Source organism: Nannobrachium achirus, assembly GCF_963921795.1.
Source record: "Nannobrachium achirus genome assembly, chromosome: 1".
NCBI lineage: Eukaryota > Metazoa > Chordata > Actinopteri > Myctophiformes > Myctophidae > Nannobrachium > Nannobrachium achirus.
This window is the reverse complement of record NC_137810.1, coordinates 11,223,662-11,244,708: the sequence shown is the minus strand read 5'-3', so window position 1 is coordinate 11,244,708 and position 21,047 is coordinate 11,223,662. Positions and strand designations below refer to the sequence as shown.

General features: G+C 41.9%; 1 protein-coding gene across 4 annotated transcripts in view; it reads right to left on the bottom strand.

Annotated features, from left to right (window-relative positions):
• Positions 1–1,426: 1,426 nt before the first annotated feature.
• Positions 1,427–21,047, bottom strand: part of osbpl1a (oxysterol binding protein-like 1A) — a 46,321-nt gene continuing 26,700 nt past the window's right edge. For 3 of the 4 annotated variants that reach the window (XM_080721523.1, XM_080721522.1, XM_080721525.1), the window contains 13 exons: positions 18,362–18,554; positions 15,269–15,344; positions 14,177–14,311; positions 12,873–12,970; positions 10,964–11,146; positions 10,223–10,330; positions 8,707–8,796; positions 8,286–8,412; positions 8,073–8,186; positions 6,779–6,899; positions 6,330–6,420; positions 5,505–5,525; positions 1,427–3,333 (listed from right to left, as the gene is read on the bottom strand). In XM_080721523.1, the coding sequence (XP_080577649.1) occupies positions 3,231–3,333; positions 5,505–5,525; positions 6,330–6,420; positions 6,779–6,899; positions 8,073–8,186; positions 8,286–8,412; positions 8,707–8,796; positions 10,223–10,330; positions 10,964–11,146; positions 12,873–12,970; positions 14,177–14,311; positions 15,269–15,344; positions 18,362–18,554 (1,460 nt within the window). In that variant the 3' untranslated portion in view covers positions 1,427–3,230. The remainder of the gene's footprint in view (positions 3,334–5,504; positions 5,526–6,329; positions 6,421–6,778; positions 6,900–8,072; positions 8,187–8,285; positions 8,413–8,706; positions 8,797–10,222; positions 10,331–10,963; positions 11,147–12,872; positions 12,971–14,176; positions 14,312–15,268; positions 15,345–18,361; positions 18,555–21,047) is intronic. The other variant, XM_080721524.1, reaches the window with a different exon arrangement.

Sequence of the window (21,047 nt, the reverse complement as noted above, 5' to 3'; positions counted from 1 at the left end):
AAAACATTTCTTCAGTTCAAAGTACATTGTTTGCATACAACACCGTCGTTTGACTTGTGTTGATTTCACGATGATAGTGTATTCAATCACTGTGCGGACAGACTGACATTCTCTCTCTCACACACTCTCTCACTCACTCTCACTCACTCACTCACTCACTCTCACACACACACACACACACACACACACACACACACACACACACACACACACACACACACACACACACACACACACACACACACACACACACACACACACACACACACACACACACACAATTTTGAAGTTGACAATTAGCGGTAGTGTAAAATTGTGAGGTTGTTAAATAAAGATGTGCAAAGTTAAACATTCATGCCATTGATATACACACGGATATACTGTTTTTCATAGATGTGGAAGTAAACAAACAAAGCAAAACAAAACAAAACAAATAAATGCTATATGATACAGATGTATGTAGAGCTAACATAGCCCTCCAGAGATCCCATGAATAACTAGGACTGTTTTTGTTGTTTTCTTGTGTGAATACTAGGCTATATGCTTCAGGTGCAAGTCATTGGACCAGGGGCGTCACAAGGGGTAGGAAAGTGGGACTGAGTTACTGGGGCCCAAGGTGGAGGGGCCCTTATAACTTTATCTATTGAAAAATAGCAGATATACAAGCTCACAGCGCGGCAAGCTTGTAGATCTGCCATTTTTGAAAAGTTGTGAAAATGTGTGAAAATCTTTGAATATGTATTTTTTAAGCGAACATTTCTAACTCAAATTTTGCTTCTGGGGGTCCCTGGAACTAAATATTTTGAGATCGGGGTCCGTGGCCAAATATATATCATCTTGGGGGTCCTTGACATTTTTCAATAGTTAACATTCATGGGGGGCCCGCAGTGAATCCTTGTACCCAGGGCCCAGAATTTGGTGTGACGCCCCTGCATTGGACAGTGGTTCCCAACCTGGTCTGGATCAGGGCCCACTTGAACATCTCTAAAGCGTCATCAACATGTCAGGGGTCATCAACATGTCAGGGGTCATCAACATGTCCGTACACAGAGAAATGTGTCCGTGGCAAAGACTTGGTCTTGTCTGTGGCAAGTTTTATGATTTTCAGTTTTACACACCATTATAATGTTCTTATTATGATCAGAACACCTAGTCAGTTTTACACACCATTATAATGTTCTTATTATGATCAGAACACCTAGTCAGTTTTACACACCATTATAATGTTCTTATTTTGATCAGAACACCTAGTCAGTTTTACACACCATTATAATGTTCTTATTTTGATCAGAACACCTAGTCAGTTTTACACACCATTATAATGTTCTTATTTTGATCAGAACACCTAGTCAGTTTTACACACCATTATAATGTTCTTATTTTGATCAGAACACCTAGTCAGTTTTACACACCATTATAATGTTCTTATTTTGATCAGAACACTCAGTTTTACACACCATTATAATGTTCTTATTTTGATCAGAACACCTAGTCAGTTTTACACACCATTATAATGTTCTTATTATGATCAGAACACCTAGTCAGTTTTACACACCATTATAATGTTCTTATTTTGATCAGAACACTCAGTTTTACACACCATTATAATGTTCTTATTTTGATCAGAACACCTAGTTACTGAATGTCAGTCGCCAGCTTCTCTTCAGAATATGTCTTTACTATGACCACTAGTGGTTCTCAAACGTTTTATTTGCAAGGACCCCATAACTCAGAGGGGCCTTTTCCACCGGCAAAGAACCGGTTCCAGAACCAGTCCCGGTTCAACTTTTTTGGAACCTTGGTTTGTTCTTGCAAACCGGCTTGCGTTTCCACCAGATTGAACCATGATTGAACCAGATTGACCCATGATTGAACCAGATTGAACCATGATTGAACCAGAGGTACCAAGGATTTTGTGGTTCCCGTTCGGAACCAACTTTTACAGTTCGGAACCAACTCGGTTCTCGGTGGAAAAGCTCACCTCTGGTTCATCCCATAGGCGGGAGAAAGAACCTGAACCGGTTCTTTGCAGGTGGAAAAGGCCCCTGAGAGTGTACAAATGGAACCAAATGGACCATACGGGTTGCAAGGACTCCATAACTCTGAGAGTGTACAAATGGAACCAAATGGACCATACGGGTTGCAAGGACTCCATAACTCTGAGAGTGTACAAATGGAACCAAATGGACCATACGGGTTGCAAGGACTCCATAACTCTGAGAGTGTACAAATGGAACCAAATGGACCATACGGGTCAACAACCAGAAGCCAACATTACAATGACCACTGGTTGTGCATTTCAAAACTTAGTTTGTTAATCGATTGTGTTCTGGCTTGGATTAATGCAATTAATTAATGCAAATAATATTCAATTTTTTTCTTCTTCATATTAACATATTATTAAAATCAAAGTGTTTTTCAAATTATTTGAGGGCCCACTTGCAATATCCTCCCGGGCCACAGGTTGGGACTGAGTAGCTGTTTTTTGCAGTAACCAATGACATGCTCCCTCCTGCGAGGGAGGGAGGAGCTTGGACGGTGAAATGTGGTGATGAAAAGATCACTGGAGGTGTAATGTAAGATTGTGCAAACTAGTACACATATATATATATATAGAAACACAATACAGTAACGAATAATTAAAACAAGACACGCACATTCAAAAAAACATAAACCCCCTTATGCATCAACCTATGCTATAGTTACTTGATGCGTCAACACATAAGGACGATAATGAAATACATTATGAAAAGAAAACAATTTGGTCTAAAAAAAAAAAGAGAGAAATTAAGACATCTCAAACAGATGTCAAAATGCTTTACATTTTGTAACTATTAAATACCAATTATTGCCATTTTATGCGCATTAACATAATAGAATAAGGCCACGTTGCACAAAAATAAAATCCCCAGTGTTAATTTAAGTCTAAATTAACAGAGAGATTTTACTGTGCGGTTATGGATTTGCATAATTGTTTGCATATACGAGGCTTGTTTAAAAAGAAGGCTGGAAGTTCTCTGACAAGGCAGCAGCTACAGTAGCATAGGTGTCATATTGCCCTAATCTGGAGCATCGGGAGACGTCTTCTAGTAGATGTCAGGCAGGTCGGGGTAGTTCCTGTTCTAGTAGATGTCAGGCAGGTCGGGGTAGTTCCTGTTCTAGTAGATGTCAGGCAGGTCGGGGTAGTTCCTGTTCTAGTAGATGTCAGGCAGGTCGGGGTAGTTCCTGTTCTAGTAGATGTCAGGCAGGTCGGGGTAGTTCCTGTCCCAGTAACCGCCAGCAAACAGCCAGTCCTGGGCGCTGATGTGGGGATTCTGTCCCTGGGCGAACCACCTGAAAAAACACCAGACCATTAAGTGTCATTCTCACCAAGCACATAACGACAACCATAAAAGATCCTTCTAGCATCCTTGCATTGGCTCCCAATTTCGTTTAGAATTTATTTTAAACTTTTTGACATTTTATTGTCTAATCAGGCTTTTATGAACACCCTGAACAGATTTTAATTTGATTGATTCGATATTTAGATATTTGATGTAAATGTTATCAGGCCCTCCTCCTGCAGGACGCCTCCCCATACACACCCATTGTAACTCCATTTTGACCATGATAAATTCATCAAAAACACCCATTATTTTTTTGCAGACTCATACTACCCTCCTAATACGTTTTCATTTATTTTTAATAATCTTTTATTGTTGCGACCGTAGGTCGCATTTACTACCAAAACCTCCACAGGCTGTCTGTGAGTGAGTGAGTGAGTGAGTCAGTCAGTGAGTCCGTCACACTTTTGCCCTGCTCATATCTCCACAACCGTTGCCCCCATCCATGCCAAATTTTGCACACACACTCCTTGACTGCCAAACTACAACCTCCAAGGACCCCCGGAGCCCCAGGGACCCCCAGGTCCCTGGGGGACCCCCAGATGTAAAAAATGACCAAATGTGCTCACACGTCACACTTTTTCCCTGCTTATTTCTCCGCACCCGTTGACCCGATCCATGCCAGATTTTACACACACACTCCTTGCCTGCCAAACTGCAACCTCCAAGGACCCCCGGAGCCCCAGGGACCCCCAGGTCCCTGGGGGACCCCCATATGTAAAAAATGACCAAATGTGCAAAAATGACCAAATGACCACCCCAACGGGGCTGCTCACGGGGAATTCCCGGGGACCACCGACTCCTGGTGCTCCAGAACGGATGCAAAAGTGGTGGCGCCCCCAGTGGAGGACCCCCTGCCACTGCAGCGCACATAAAATGCCGTAACTCGGGCTAGGAGCGTCCGGGAGAGCCGGGGCCGGTACCTATTCGTCCTCCAAGGCAACGCGGAGACCCCACCCCTCATTTCTCACATGGCCCTATTCTAGCGCCACCTTCAGGCCGATTTTTAAAACACATTTTTGGACACTGCTCCTACAGTTTTTGCCCTAAAATCACGAATATCACTACACAGCATGTCTACACTCATGTCATCAACATGGATCAGGAAGATTTTGGAAAAACTAATTTTTGCCCTATTTGTGGAGATAAGCCACCTATGGTCGCTTCTTACTGGTATTCTTTTTTTTTCTTCAATTTCCCAAAGAATTATTAAGAATAAATGAAAACAATTATCAAAAAAGCATGCCTGCTCACGTATTAGGAGAAAATAATGGGTGTTTTTAATGAATTTATCATGGTTAAAATGGAGTTTGGAGTTACAATGGGTGTGTGCTTGGGGTTAGCGGCCCTTTATGCCCAATTATCAATTCGCGGTATGACGTTATCCCATGACGAAACTAGTAGCTCTACAAGCTCACAGTCACAACTTGTCACATCACAACGCGTTGTGGGCTTTAAGATCAGCTAAGTGTGACAATGGTCATTAGCCAGGTTTACAGCCACACACACACACACACACACACACACACACACACACACACACACACACACACACACACACACACACACACACACACACACACACACACACACACACACACACACACACACACACACACACACACACGCAGAATTTAGTGATTAAATTATTCCGCTTTTGTCTGCAATATTACAACATACTCTCTGTGAAATAACTGATTGTAGTAGGACTGCTGCTACTAACTTAGGGTTGATTGAAACAGATCTAAAATTCACTTTTACAAGGGAAACAAATCAATTTAGCATAAGATCGGGATTCTTTGGTCATTATCTGCAATAGATTCTTTGACGCCAATATTTGTGATTTTCTTTTGACATTCTGGTCAAATGTACCTGAACTTCAGCTCATACTGTATGTAGCTCAGAAGACAGCACAAAATGTACAGTATGTGTTGTTCAAATATTTAAATTTAAAGAATCGTGATCTTATTGAATCGTGATAAAATGGTCTTGTGAGATCACAGATGATTCACAGGGTTCTAATTCTAGAGTGCAACAAGTGCTTGTTATTTGCACGACATGATCACTCCACACGTTAACACACACACACACACACACACACATAAACAGCAAGCGTCTAACCTTGGACCAAGGGCAGGGTTCCTTCACATCAGTGAGAAGAGAAAAAACAGAGTTCAATGTAATTTTACTTTAGCATTTCATAGCCACACATCCAGAAAACAGCACAGTGAGAGCTCATTAGTGGACTTCTCCCTCTTTTCATCAATATCTTAAGCATAAAATAGGGCTGAATATAGGTGGTGAATATTCACAAATGCATTACTTGACATACTCCATAAAATTGCTAATTCCACTATATCCAGATGAGCGTAATAAGCTGTAGAGAATGGACAGTGTGGTCAGATTCCCAGACGCGAGGAGTGCAATCCGTACGGCTTGCGACCAAAGTTGAAGCCCCCTTACAGTTTTGTAACAGTACACTTCACTGGTAGCCTACACGGGTCAACTAAAAGGATACCTCAAAAAGCTTTTGTCCTTTTTTAACTTATAACATAGAATGACAGAAAAATCACAGCACTATGCAGAAAAAGAAGAAGAAAAAATAGTAGAACACAATGCAAAATAATGGTATTAAAATCGTTGCAAATGACAAAATAATGGTAATTGCTAAGGATAGGCTTTGTTTATTGATTGTAGCGAAGATTTGCTACAAAAAAGTTGCTTTTTAGTGTAGCAACATTTTCATAAAATACCAAAGAAGTGTTTATTTTTGTATTTATGCGTCGACCGCTATTACAAAATGCGCTTGACACAAGCGGTCTCCCTTCGCCTCCCTTCTGCAATCTGCATCGCGAGCGTCAACTTTGGTTGCAACCCGCACGGATTGCGCTCCTCGCCCTGACAGTAAAGAATGGACAGTGTGGTCAGATTCCCTCACAGTCTCACCTCGCCTTCCACTCTTCGTCGGCTTTGGAGCGGTTCTTACGAGCTGTTCTCTGCTTCTCCTCCAACCTCTTCTTCTCTTCACTTGCTAGATCTACAAGGGGAGTTTGTGTAAATGTTTTCAAAATTATTCGAAAGGTTTCAATCGTTTCTAATATACAGGATACTGTATATACTGGGTATAATAAGCTTGTAGGTTTGGTATTTTAAAATAGGGTTAAAGTAATCCCCATAGAGTCCCCATAAGTTCTTTTTTGCCACTGGGAGGGGGGGGGGGGCTGAGAAAAGTGGTTAAAGTGATTTTGAGGCTATATTAGCTCATTTCACTGGGGACCCCCTGGAAACTCCTCAAGACAATCTGGGGGTCCCCGGATCTAAATGACCTGGCTCATACTGTATAATAATACGTTGGTTTGAAGATGCGATGCGTGTTGCCTAACAATCTGTATTACCAATATCGCCGTTCTCCATGGCTCTTATGTCAGGCCTCAGTCTGCAGTCTGTCTTGGGCATGATGTCCATGTCTTTGGTCATCTCATTCAGACGCATGGCGAAGGACGTGAAGCTGTACATCTTCCAAATAAACCAAACAACATCAATGATTCCAAGTGGCCAAATATGAACGCTTCATGCATCATTGTCACTGGACCTTTTCGCTCAACAGTAAAGTGTGTGATTATCTAGACCTACCGCACATACAGTATGAAACAGAGCTGCTACCTTTAAATGCATTTTGAGAAAAAATAATGCTGTTATTTGTTCCAAAAGCTTTATACCCTGTATATATATATATATATATCAAATGTCACAATGCGACATAGCTCTGTTTACATAATGCTGTACTCCCTCCCAATGTATATATGTTCCCCATTTTCGAATGTTTTTATTTTATTTGTGACACTTGCTTTGGCAATGTAAAAGTATGTTTTCTCATGCCAATAAAGCTCCTTTGAATTGAATTGATTATGGCGCCACCATGAGGCTGATTTGAACATTTGGGGCAAAAGTTCTTCCATGGCCTACTGGGAGTGTGCGGTGCAAAGTTTCACATGATCTGTCCCACGGTGCCGGAGATTAGCTGCTCACAAAATGTGAGCAGCAAACACACATACGGACACATTTGGCCGTCCGGCCTGGCGAAGACAATATCATTGGAGCTGTACAGTGTTGATTTTGTCGACTAAAACTATGACGGAAAAAAGTTTGTCGACTGCGTTTTTTTCACTGAGAAAAACGAAATAAAAACGAAAAAAAAGTACGCTGTGATGACTAAAACTAAGACTAAATATATTGACTATTTCGTCAACAAAATAAAAACTAGACTAAAATGTTAGGGAATAGGGAGGGACTAGTGGGAACTGGGAAGAGTCATTTTATATTTGGTTGCTCTCAGGTATTGCATGCTGAAAATAGCAGATCTACAAGCTCACAACGCGTCGCAGCGCGACGCGTTGTGAGCTTGTAGATCGGCTATTTTCAGCATGCAACTAAGTGAAAATCAGCCATTACAATGTCATCAAGGCCTGCCAAAGTACATTTTAGTTGACTAAATCAACGGTAGATTTAGTCGCCTAAAATCTTATGATATTTAGTCGACTAAAATTAGACTAAAACTAAAACTTTTTAGGTGACTAAATTATGGCTAAAACTAAAAGACATTTTATTCAAAAGACTATGACCAAAACTAAATAAAAATTTGCTGTCAAAAACAACACTGGAGCGGTGTACAGTAAGTCTGTCTCTTACCTGGACAGAGTTCTCTGGTCTGGGAGGCATCCTCCAGAGGAGCTGGCTGCCTGGAATAACCTCCACTGTCTCTGTGTCTGGTTGAAGCACGTCCTCCACCTCCTCACCAGAACCCTGGACACCAGGACACGTTCATGTGCGTCAGTAGCAGTGATGGACAAAGTCAAAACTTCAAGAATTCAAAAGTGCGAATTCAAAAGTTCGCGTGCATACCGATTTAGCGGGTTTCTTCTCTTCTGCCTCCTTCTTGTCGTTTCTCTTATGTGCTTCAAAGGCAGCAGGGTCTACTATGTACATGCATTCTGTCCATTTCCCATACAGAGCGCACAGCTTCTTTTTGCTGTGGAAAAACAAACACAAGCTCAGGCCCCCCTGCAGTAATGCATTCCAGCCCACTGGCACTGCCTCATTGTATTTATATTTTCCATACATATGCACTTATGTACATATGTTATTACATCAGCTAGTAGCTACTATTTAATATATATTTTTAAACACGCACCCTATATATCTTTCTTCCTCTATTTCTTTCCACCTTTCTTGAAACTACAATGTTGGAGCTTGTACAACAAAGGATCTCACCCAATTGTGATTTGACTCAATAAAGTTATGTTGATTTTAGTTGAAAAAATACCTTTTGTCCAGAATATAGCCTTCAACTTTGTGCAGCTGATTGCCAAAGAGGCCACATGGTTTGAAATTCAGGCAGCACCTTTCACCAGTTCTGGGTAAAAAAAAGCAGAATTACAGTCATACTTTTTACTTTTCCATACATACAAAAACGCTTCCTCATTTTTACATTTCGTCTTCTTTTGCCGGACAAACTTCCTCAATGTCTTTGACCTGAGAAGTGTCTGTGCTCATCAACATCTAAAATAAGGTGTACTTTCATTTGAGATGTTTAAGTATTGTGTCTGGTACAAGACACAAGCTAGACTGTCTACAAAGTCAAATTGAGAATATGCAAATGGGTTCTATTTGCACATAATTTAGTAGCAGTGTACCAACCAAGCACATTCCCAGTGTAATACTCAGTCAGACCGGCAGCCAATCAGTAACGTTCTAAGGCCCCGTTCACACGACGCCGCTCCCATGAGAATTCCGCAAAATGAAATGTCAGATACGCCTTCCGAACAGACGACAACGGCATTTTCGGGGGTTGAAAACGGAACAAAGTAAGACCAGATCTTTGGGTGGAAAGGCTGACAACTATCTCCCCTCGCGCCACCGTGTGAACAGTGGGAAACGCAAGAAACGACGACACGTGATGGCTCGCATACAGCCCACTGCAGCCATGTTACCATGGTGAATGGTAAACAACAAGTGGAGTCTATCGGTGCGTCACCGCCACCTAGCGAAATTACATGAACACTACATCGTTTCATGCCTTGATGCGGCTTCATATGAACGCTGGATAAAAGGCAAAACGCAACGGCGTCAGCGATGTCCCGGGACCTTGCCGTTTTCTCTACAGAGCGTTGTGGTCTGAACATGGCCTAAGTAGTGTATTAAGTAGGCGTGGACAAGACATATACACTAAAGTACTGTAGCTGTTTGGGAAACGGAAGGTTCCTGTTTAGATCCCTGGCTCTCCCTGGGTTAGTGTACTTGAAATGCCCCCTAGAGCAAGACACTGAACCCCAAACCACTCCTAGAGCAAGACACTGAACCCCAAACCGCTCCCCACGAGCAGGTTAGTGCCTTGCATGGTTTACTCTGCTGTCAGTTTCTGAATGTGTGTGTGAATGTAATGAACATTGTAAATGACTTTGGATAAAGGTGCTACAGTATATAAGATTCACCATTTACCACCATATTGATAATGTTTTAAACTAGCAGTTGTAGGTTAATCAAGCTTGAGCAACAACATGGCCTATTTCTTACATAAAATGTATAAATCATTTACACACAATCTGCCAGAAACAAGCACCGACTGTTTGTACATCTCCTCCTTGTGTACGAGCGTTCCTGCTGGCTCAGCTCACTCTGACACCGGAGCTCTCTCTTGAGTAAAGTTTTCTTACTAGGGTGTCACTGTCACCCATACCTTGGACACGCCGATTTTATTGCAGTTCGCACATTTCTACACTAAGGATTTGCTCGCCGCTGACTGGTGTGAGTTCAGCATGTGTTGGTTTACATGTCCTTACTTGTGGTTTATCACCTCCATTGCACCATACTGCTCAATCCACAGCTGGCCCACAATGATGTTGTGGACACAACATGAGGGGTTGGTCCATGTGTAGGCTTCATTGTACCTGGGGAGACAACAGTAAAGAACTGAATCGTGGCAAACATCTGGTCCAAATGTCACTGTAAAAGTAGCATAGTGTGCTTTTTTTCTTTTCTTTTACTGGAACTATATCTGCACTGACTTTGACCTTCCAGGGAGGGTGTTTTTTGTGCATCTTGCCGCATCACCCTTTCTTGTTTATTTTTATTCTTTTTTGCAAGTTGTTTTTATCGCTCTGACCTTTGGACACTGCACTATTAGGTTGTGTTAGTAGTTTTTTTTTAGTATTTCTGCTTGTGTTTGACATGATGTAGAGATACTTGTTGCACTAACTAGCATTGACTGTTATGGTCACTTTGATTTGGGCACTGTATTATTTTGATAGTCGTGCTTTAAGACACTTTATGTATATATATTATTCGTTCCCTTTCCTGTTGTACCTTGCTCTTACTGTACTTAGTATTTTTTTGTACTGTACTCTGTTCTTGTTTTTTATTTTTTATCTTTTTCATACTTCTCTGTAACTTTGTAAATAACCTTATACTGCTGTGCTGCCGCTGGGCAACACATTTTCCCCCTTGGGATAATAAAGGTATCTATCTATCTATCTATCTATCTATCTGTTCAAAAACGTAGGTTAATTTGTTCTCTCTCTCACTTGGGCAGCTCCAGCGTGATGATTCCCTTCGGCTCGGCTTCCACGCTTTTCCCCCAGAACTTGAGTTTGGGGTAAATGGAGCCGTGGAAGACAAAGTCCTGCTTGAGGCCCTCGGCGTGGAAGGCGCTGACGGGAGGGTGGTGGCTGACCTGCTCCGATATCAACCTGAAGCCCAGGTCCTCCCTGACGGAGAGACAGAGAAACAACTGAACCAAACAACAAGAAAGAAACAGTGCTTGGACAAGTCTGTACAGTAGCTTGGTCTTAAAGGTGATACACCATGCATTTAAAAAGTATTTATGTCATATTGTTTATGTGCCAAAAACGTTTTTCAAAAGGTTTGAGGCTAAATTACCACTCCTGAATAGAGAGCCTTTCATTTTTGAATGGCTCTCAGAGCATTTTCAGCTGCAGTACCACCTTTGGCCTAAACTGCGCCACGCCCCCCCAAAATCTTTTTGAAAAAAAATTTTTTTTTTGAAAAAAAAAGATCTTTTTGAAAAAAGAAAACGTCACAAACGGCAGCAAATCTGGACAGCCTGTTTTGAGAACCTGTGGGATGCTTTTAACCTCCACCTTCCCAAAACCAGAGAAAGACACAACGGTCTGAAATGGGACTTTGTGAGGATAGAAGGTGCTAGTGGGACCCCAAAAAAAGGTTTTAAAATAGGAAAAGTGAATTTTCATGGTGTATCACCTTTAAAGCTGCAATCCATAACTTTTACATCCTTCCTGGGATGTGAACTAAAAGTTCTACGGCTGAGCTAATACAGAATGCTAGTTTGGGCAGAGCATTGCTTCTAAAACCTTTTCATTTCAAGGCTCCCGAGAACTCTTAGAGTGTACAAATGGAACCAAAGACAGGTCCATATGGTTCCATTTGTACACTCTCAGAGTTACAGACCTGCAAGGTCCATTTAGAAACCTGAGGGTCCCTGGACCGCACTTTGCTTCTCAGAGGACAACAGTGTTTGGCTTTTGAGCATCTTGCGATACCTCTTGTCAACCAGTAGGTGTCCTACCCAACCACAGGATGTAAACTTAAAAGAGAAGGTGCCCTAGATAGAACAACCATGGCCAACATAGTTGTTAGTTATATTGTATTACCACTAGAGAGCAGGGGTTCTCAAACTTTTTGATCTCACGACCCCATGTTATTAGCAAACATTAACCCCCATTTTGCCAAATTATAAAAGGAGTTGTTTATTAACTCATTTCCCGCGATCCCCGTCGAAACCGGAGATTTCCCGCTGTACCACTCTGCGATGCCCGTCGATCCCGGAAATTTAATTAGCTTTAATCATTATGAAACAATTAAAAGTATGGTCGCTGTATATAGCCGCTTCGGAGACTTTAGGCCCGCCTCCTAACTGTATCCGGTCGTATTTCCTGTTTAGACCGGATCTAGGTTTCCGTATCCTGTCTGAGAGCCAATCGCAGCTGCCGTCCCATAGGTTTGCGTTGTAAACAGAGGAAGGAGCTGCACGGCCATATCATCATCGCGTTTTTTTTAATTTGATAGCTGTTTGATTCTTGTGCCCGCCTGGCATATGCTCCGCGCACATATCGTCTGCTATGTGCGCGAACGTGTCCACGTGTTACCATAGCGCACAGCTGGCCGTTTCCAATGTTTTCTTATGTAAATACTGGCGGAAACAGCAGGATACTGCCTGGCAACGGATTTGTCTATTCCAATGGATTTTTTTTTTTATTCGAAAGCTGTCATCTTGTCTACCGGTCTACTACATGAGTCGCGCACAGATCATGCACTATGCGTGCACGTGCCCACGTTAAAAGGTAAGGACAATTTGGCAGCTGCTTACTACAGCTATGTTTAAAATGGCAGGAAAATTGATAATAATCCAGCTCTCGGTTTTATCTTTGGCCGTGGCGTTTTTCTCCCTCTTACCTGACCAGCTCGTAGGTTTCTCCAAGCAGTGGGTTGAAGGGTTTACCGGTCCGCTCCCACTGGGAGGCCACGGCCGAAACCGCAAACGCCGCCACACACTGCAGGCACATAATATACAGTATATCATCATCACTATTTAGGAATGCAAGATGAAAATCCATAGCCTACTACGTTTATTGTTACAATTAAAAGGAGTAGTCCACCCACTGTCTGGGGTGCACACAAAAGCATGAGTAGACGTGTATGTAAGTGAAATACTCCTATAAGTGACCTAATCCTGTTGCAACATTCTGTTGCAGTGAGGCCGGTTCCGAGACAAGTTCACATCATGCTCCAGGAGCAGAAAGAAAGCTTGCTTTATGTACAGTACAGCACATTAGACATTATTGGGTCTACAGTTACAATGTGTGCACTGAGACCGTCTTAGTGCCATTGGGTGACCAATTTCGATTATTATTTGCCAGTTCACATGCGTTTGTGGGCCGACTGAGAGCCTCTGTTCATCCCTGTAGCAATAAGGCTTCTGTTCATGGAGCTGTCCTAGTGTTGTGTTCCTCATTTCACCCTGGGCCTGGTCACAATCGCTCACAATTACAAACAGTGTTACAGTCTTAATGGGTAATGAGTGTGGTGCTATCAACACTACCACATTCAGCAAATGAACATTCGAAAGCCATTTCTAACTGGCAACAGGAACAAAGCCTTCATTGTGCCGAGAACTGCACAGTTCACATATTTCAAGTCCTCGTGCTTTTTCTTTTCTTAGATTTGATTGGTGTGTCTGTTATGGAAAAACAAAATATTTAGGAAAAAATATAAACTGGCTCCAGACCACTCTCTGAGTGGACTGCCTCTCTTGCACACTTCAGTGACAGTCTGATAATCAGGCTAATATAAAACTGCAGAAGCTTGATCAATATAGCCCACAACTCTTTCACATCAAGATATGTAAGTGGGTCCAGGCAGGGACCCTAAGGCTTCCTTGAGGGGGTCCAAATGGACACAGGCCTGTAACTCTAGTATACAAATGGCACCAAAATGAACCGTATTTGCACACTCTCAGGGCTCTATTATGATCCAGGTCTTATGCCTTAACTTCTTTGCCTTTTTTTACTATATAGACATATGTTTTTTAATATTTCAAATAGCTGATCTGCAAGCTCACAAAGTATTTAAAAATGTTTTTCAAAATAGTAAAAAAAAAAAGGCAAAGAAGTTAAGGCATAAGGCATAAGACCTGGATCATAATAGATGAGAGTTATAGCGTTATAGGAGTTTGAGAACCACTGCAGAAGATACCTTACCTTCATCCTCTCAACAGAGTCTGGTGAGGCGATGGCCTGGTGGATGAGGTAGGTGTGTTCCATGTACTCTGTCAGACGCTGTAAGAAGCTGAGGGGCTCGTTGAAAATCACCGGCATCGTAATCTTGGAGAGCTCCTAAACGTTGGGAGTGAGGAAAAAAAAGAAAATCAGGAGAGAGAATCCCACTAAGATCATTTCCATCCATCCATCCGTCAGGGGTCGAAGCAGCCACAACCTTTTCATAGATTCCATATGTGTCCGAACACAGCTGAGGGCTAGTCATTGAATTTTTTTTCATTTTAATTTCATTTGAAAGCTGGGAATCATAGCTACAAAATGATATATTGGTTGTGAAGATTGACCCAACAGTTTTGTTAGATATGGCTTATAGAGTTATGCCATGCAGAAATACTAGATCTGAGAAATTCAGCCTTTTAGATGAAATGTAACCTGCAAAATGTGAGGTTTCTCTTCACATTAATTTAAAAAAGTCTTATTTACATGCAGAGTTAAGCTCTGGCGTTTAAGTGAAATGTAGCCTGATATTTATGAAATGCTTTTGTGGCTTTATCACATTTTAGAAAAAAAAAGAAAAAAAAATTTCAGGGCTGGTCTAAAGCTGTGCTTTCCGAAATGACTGCCCCTCTGCTATGCTGGGTCACATATAGTTTCATTGTTTGACAGCACAATCATCAGTATATTTAACCACTTGAACCGTCAATACTTGATAATCTTGACCTTTCACTCTGTACTTAGTCTGCTTCTTTATCCTCTACACCAAACCTCTTTGCCAAAAATAGCCGATCTACATCTACAACGCCTTGCAGCGCGAGGCGTTGTGAGCTTGTAGATCTGCTATTTATGGTTAAAGTTCTCAGAATATTGATGCAGTGACGCTAGGGATCAAGTGGTTAATATAAAAAAAGGAGAAAAAAAAAGTCACACAAAGATTCAGAGGACAGTTCCAGGAAAGAGCTTCAGACTGAGAGTTACTTTATTTTCTTTAATCATTTCCAATTTAACTTGTTTATCCTGTAAGAGTTCTCTCTTGACAAAATTGGTTTTCCGATTGTGTATTGAATGAAAGCTTACCATTCCAATGCATTTCCTGAGGATGCTCCAGATGCTGAAGTCATTTCTTGAGAACATAGGTGCCGGTAAACTGGTCCTGAACACAAAATAAAACTTTAAGTGATCAAATATATATATATATATATATAAAATATTTATAGGTGCAGTAAGGTTACATTTACAAAATCATGGCATTAAGTCTTCATGATACAAAAAGCATGTCACTTAGTACTTTATGGGTATAAGTAGCAGCGTCTCCACCATATACTATACCCTATACTGTAGGGCAGCTGCAAATTATAGCACGCACGCACGCACGCACACGCACGCACACGCACACGCACACACACACACACACACACACACACACACACACACACACACACACACACACACACACACACACACACACACACACACACAGTACTGCTGTAATAAGGCTTTATGAAGTGTGCCGACTTAAGCCCTTTGCACACAGGACAGTTGCGTTTTTTTCGTTTGCTGCATGAATAAAACGCATTGGATTTGGTGTGCAATGCTGTGCGGAATTGGCGCTGCGGATCCCAAAAGGAGTCATAAAAGGAGTGATGAGATTTTTACCGCATGCGACAAGACGCACGAATAGAACTGGGTTCGATCGAGAGAAAGACGCACAGCCACAGCCACTCGTCGCACGGCCAATTCGGATCCGGTGTGCATGAGGTCGTAGACAATCATTGTTTTCTTTTTAAAAAGTGAAATTGTCCGTTTTATCCGTACGGATAAACGCGCCTGTGTGCAAAGGGCTTTACACGTGCTACAACTGATGAAATGTGACTACTCAGTATATGAACAGATTAAATGTGCCAGACATGTAATGGATGCAGCGTTCATGTCTTATTCAAGCGAATACAGTCTTCAGTCCAAAACAAAAGGCTGTAGTGTAGTTTCAGGTGCAGGTAGTGCTGACGTACTGGACCGGCGCCCGGAATGACAGTCAACACCCAAACGCAAAGGTGTTGAGGCTAATTTATGCTCCGTCGCGCAACAGTGTCACGCGCCCAAAATAGGCACAGCAGACCTACAAACTCACACTGCGTCACGGATGTGACGCAGTGTGAGTTTGTAGGTCCGCTATTTTTTCACTGTTAGGTAGGGCATTCACGAATTGTGATTTTTGGTTTTCGAATTATTCAAAGTATTCGAATAGTCGAATATTCGACAGGACTGGCCAAACTGGCAAATATTAATTAAGCAAGAGGCAAACATTGTGAAAATAGCCGAACTACATGCTCACAAAGCCTCTCGTTGCGAGGCGTTGTGAGCATGTAGATCTGCTATTTTCACAATATTTATCTGCGGAACCGAGTGCTTGTCAGGGTGGGGGTCCCCAGTTCATATATGTTTATTTTGGGGGTCACACCCTAAAAAGGTTTGAGAAGCCCTGGTATAGAGCATTAACAAATTCATCCATCAGGGGCATTGACAACTCATTCTTATGACTTCCTATCTAGCCAAGCTTTATAAACCATGAAGAAAAATATATATATTATATATATAAAAATAAGCGAATATTCGACTTCGGTGAACAACGTCGAATAGTGACTTTGATATTCGAATATTCTAATATTTGGTGAATGCCCTAATGTGAATTTATAAGTCTGCTATTTTTTCACTGTTAGGGGTCTTGCTCAGGGACACCTATAACACATTGCCGGGGTTCAAACCTGCGACATGCTGTTTCCCCACATGGCCTCTCTCTCTACCCATTCAGCTATGGACGCCCATAAAGTAATATTGCCTGAGGTTCACGGTGCCATATCACCCCTGACCAAGAGGGGCAGAGTGGTAGACATTTGGGCTCATGTGGGAGAGCCCGGGTTCTGAAGTTATGGATGGCAGCTTTCATCCAAGTCTAGAGAGTATTATGTATATATATTTATCTATTTAAACCTTTTTGAGTTTGAATGTTTTTTTTCTTACATTTTTAGACTGACATGTGCATCAAATAACACATATCGTCACTGTCGGGCAGAAACCTTGTATCTCCAAGTTTCAAATGTGTACGTTTTTTCACAAATTAAAGCCCTGCTTCATCAGACAAGGCCGTCGCACAAAAGTAGTGAAAACAGCCGATCTACAAGCACACACACCGCGAGGCGTTGTGTGCTTGTAGATCGGCTGTTTTCACTAGTTTAGTTCATCTTTTTAAAATTATAAAAACGAACGGTTTTGGACATAAAAGGTTTCCACCCGACAACGACGATATAATAACATAGAATACGAGAGACAGAACGTGTGAAAAAGCCTTTAAAGTAGCGGCCAAACGTGTAAAGCTTGAGCCCAGCCTCCTACTGAGCCACACTGAACAATGGAGAGATTAGTGGACACAGGATCGCGCCGAGTTCCGATTATTGCATTACACACGCTGTGACCTCATCAATGTTTCACGCCACCCAGATCAGTCCTCTCCAACGCAAGCCTTTCTCTGGGCTCCGGCGTGCCGGCCCACAATCTAAATTATTCACCCTTTGACTTGGCAAGACCTTCAGTATTAAGACGTGAAAAGTGTTAATTTAACCCTGAGAGTATTTCTTTTCACTCCACCGGGGGCTAGAATTATCTCTCCGGATTTTACTACGTAGTTAAGAAACATGGCAAGGCCAACTCGTCCATTTCGGAAATGCGCGGAGACCGCGGACACACAAGCATGCGCGCGCGCGCACACAGTCACACACACACAGACACACACACACACACGCGCAGCTGCTGACCAGGCACGTGCACACATAGACATTAAAAGGGGCTTGAGCCCTTTTATCCGTCTGTAAAAAGTGGCCTCTCCAGACCATGAATGCAGTTTTTACTATGGTGAAAGAAATGCAAATGCCCTCCTTTCCATGACATACCTGAAGGCAGCATTCAAGAGAATTGCCTCGTCCAAACTCTCCTGAACTTGAATGCAGCATCTTATGTTGAAACGGTGCCATGGCATTCAATCAAGCATCGAAAAAAGCTGACCTCCAAGCTTGTGAGCTTGGAGGTCTGCTATTTTCGATGTTTTCACCAAAAGGGCCCTTTTAGAAATGTCAGCCCCTGCCTCTCTAATATTCTCTGCACGTCCCTGCTGCTGACCTATGTTCCGGGACTCCGTTGGGTTGAGCTTCCTCTTCCTGGTTGCCATGGTGATGGTCCTCCAACATGCTGCTGGGGCTGCTGCGGTTGCTGCGGTACAGGACGGAGCCTTCCTCCTCGTCCTCCTGGTCAAAGGAGTTGCTGGCCACGGTCTCAAAGCCGCTCAGGGACTGCTCTGACTCTGACTCTGACTCTGAGACAAACCACAGCAATGCATAGGTTTTAACGTGCTGGGAATGTCACACCTAGTTAAGACAGGTCGTTGCTGTACATCAGGGGTGGGCAACTTTAATGATAGAGAGGGCCACTATATTTCCACACTGACTCCAGAGGGCCACATTGCATTATGCTATCGTAAATACTATCGTAATTTAACTTTTTTCTCTCGTAAATTAATGCCCTACTCAGTCATCCTATGTCACACAAAGACCTACAAGCTCAAAACGCGTCTCCTGAATCGATTTTTTGCCATTCCTGAATTGGAAAAGTTTTTATTTTTTCAAATGCATTTAGTTATACTTATGTTAACTTTATGTACAGACTGAAGTAATTGAAGCGTGTCACATTTGGATGTTTAGAAAAGCTGAAATCAATTATATATCAGTATTCTGATATTAATCTGCGGGCCACATTAAGTGAAGGTGGGGGCCGCATGTGGCCCCCGGGCCCCCAGTTGCCCATGTATGCTGTACAGTAATTGCCTGGCTGCAAGCGCCAGACTCTTCACACACTACGTTTCACACTACACACCACCCACCAACAGGGGGTGGTAATGTGCGGACTGATTTATCAGGCTAGTACAGTAACGCTAGCAGTGTGTAGTGTGAGAGGTATGGATCTGCCAGGTTGGCAATAATAAATAAATACGTTACACATTGCAAAAGAGAGAGTTTCATGTGATGCAAGGAATGTCATTTTTCAAACTAACAAACTAACTTTCTTTAAAAGTTAAGGCGTTATATATTCTGAACGTAATCATTGCTATATAGAGTGTTTGTTCAGCAACAGATGTCTCACACCATCTCTTAAATGAACAGTAAATACATTTTTTACATGGGCCTGTTCTAGTGCCACCATTAGGCCAACTTTTGCAAAACACATTTTTTTGACAGAATTTGTCCATAAATCATGCAAATTGGTAGACAGTATCTCTAGAGTCATGTGATCAACATGGATCTGTCCCATTTTCCACATTCCACCAGATTGGCTAAGATTGGCTTCCAAAGTTTGCAGGATTGGTCCGTCTTTAACAAAATGCCTCAAATCATTAACGCTGCGTCCAACAGGCCGACTCATGTTTTTTTTACCAATAACTCCACCGATTAGTAAAACTTTGTATGCGCACCACCTAGAGGCCAAGGAAAAACCTTTGCCCTGCATTTTTCACATCTGCCTTTTATAGTCACCAGGAGGCCAACTTATGTAAAACATTTTTACTCATTCATATTTTATCCAAAAATCAAGCAAATCAGTACACAGTATGTCAATAGTCATGTGATGAGACGGATCTGTCCGATATTTCATATTCCGTCCTAATTGGCTAACATTGGCTTCCAAAGTTTGCAGGATACGTCCATTTTGAACAAAATGCCTCAAATCATGAACGTAGCCTGCGATTTCTGTGAACCTTTCCACGCACATTCCCACTACTAGGTCAAGGAACAAATGCCACCCTTTTCACATTGGTCTATTATAGCGCCACCAGGAGGCCACAATAACATACCTGACCTGGCGGAGACCTGTGCTCGGAAGAGCACTGCTTCTACTTTGTTTGTGTCATCACTGCCAATTTCACTTGTTTATAATTTATTCTGTCTGAGTTCTCTCTTTTCCTGGTTGGTTAAAATTGGTATCCAGACTTGAAAATACATGTTCTGTTTACTAAAGAGCTGGAGAGAGACGGGGAGAGCCCTGTTACAGAGCTCTATAGCAATCATTACTATCAGAATATAGAGCCCTGTTACAGAGCTCTATAGCAATCATTACTATCAGAATATAGAGCCCTGTTACAGAGCTCTATAGCAATCATTACTATCAGAATATAGAGCCCTGTTACAGAGCTCTATAGCAATCATTACTATCAGAATATAGAGCCCTGTTACAGAGCTCTATAGCAATCATTACTATCAGAATATAGAGCCCTGTTACAGAGCTCTATAGCAATCATTACTATCAGAATATAGAGCCATGTTACAGAGCTCTATAGCAATCATTACTATCAGAATATAGAGCCCTGTTACAGAGCTCTATAGCAATCATTACTATCAGAATATAGAGCCCTGTTACAGAGATCTATAGCAATCATTACTATCAGAATATAGAGCCCTGTTACAGAGCTCTAAAGCAATCATTACTATCAGAATATAGAGCCCTGTTACAGAGCTCTAAAGCAATCATTACTATCAGAATATAGAGCCATTTAACGCTTATGTTAGCAACAAAATACAACTTACACCACCAAGTATTTTTTTCTTTTGCAAAGTAATAGCAAATTAGTTACCACACATTGTCTGTTAAACACATCTGCTTGCCATTTATCATTGTTATTGTCATCAAACTTCTGCAAACACATGCGAATAAGATAAACCGATAACACATTTTTATGTTGCAATAGAGTGACAAAGTTACTCATTGACTTAACATTGTTAGTTCCTGTTGTCAGGAATGAACCGAGCCATATTTATTT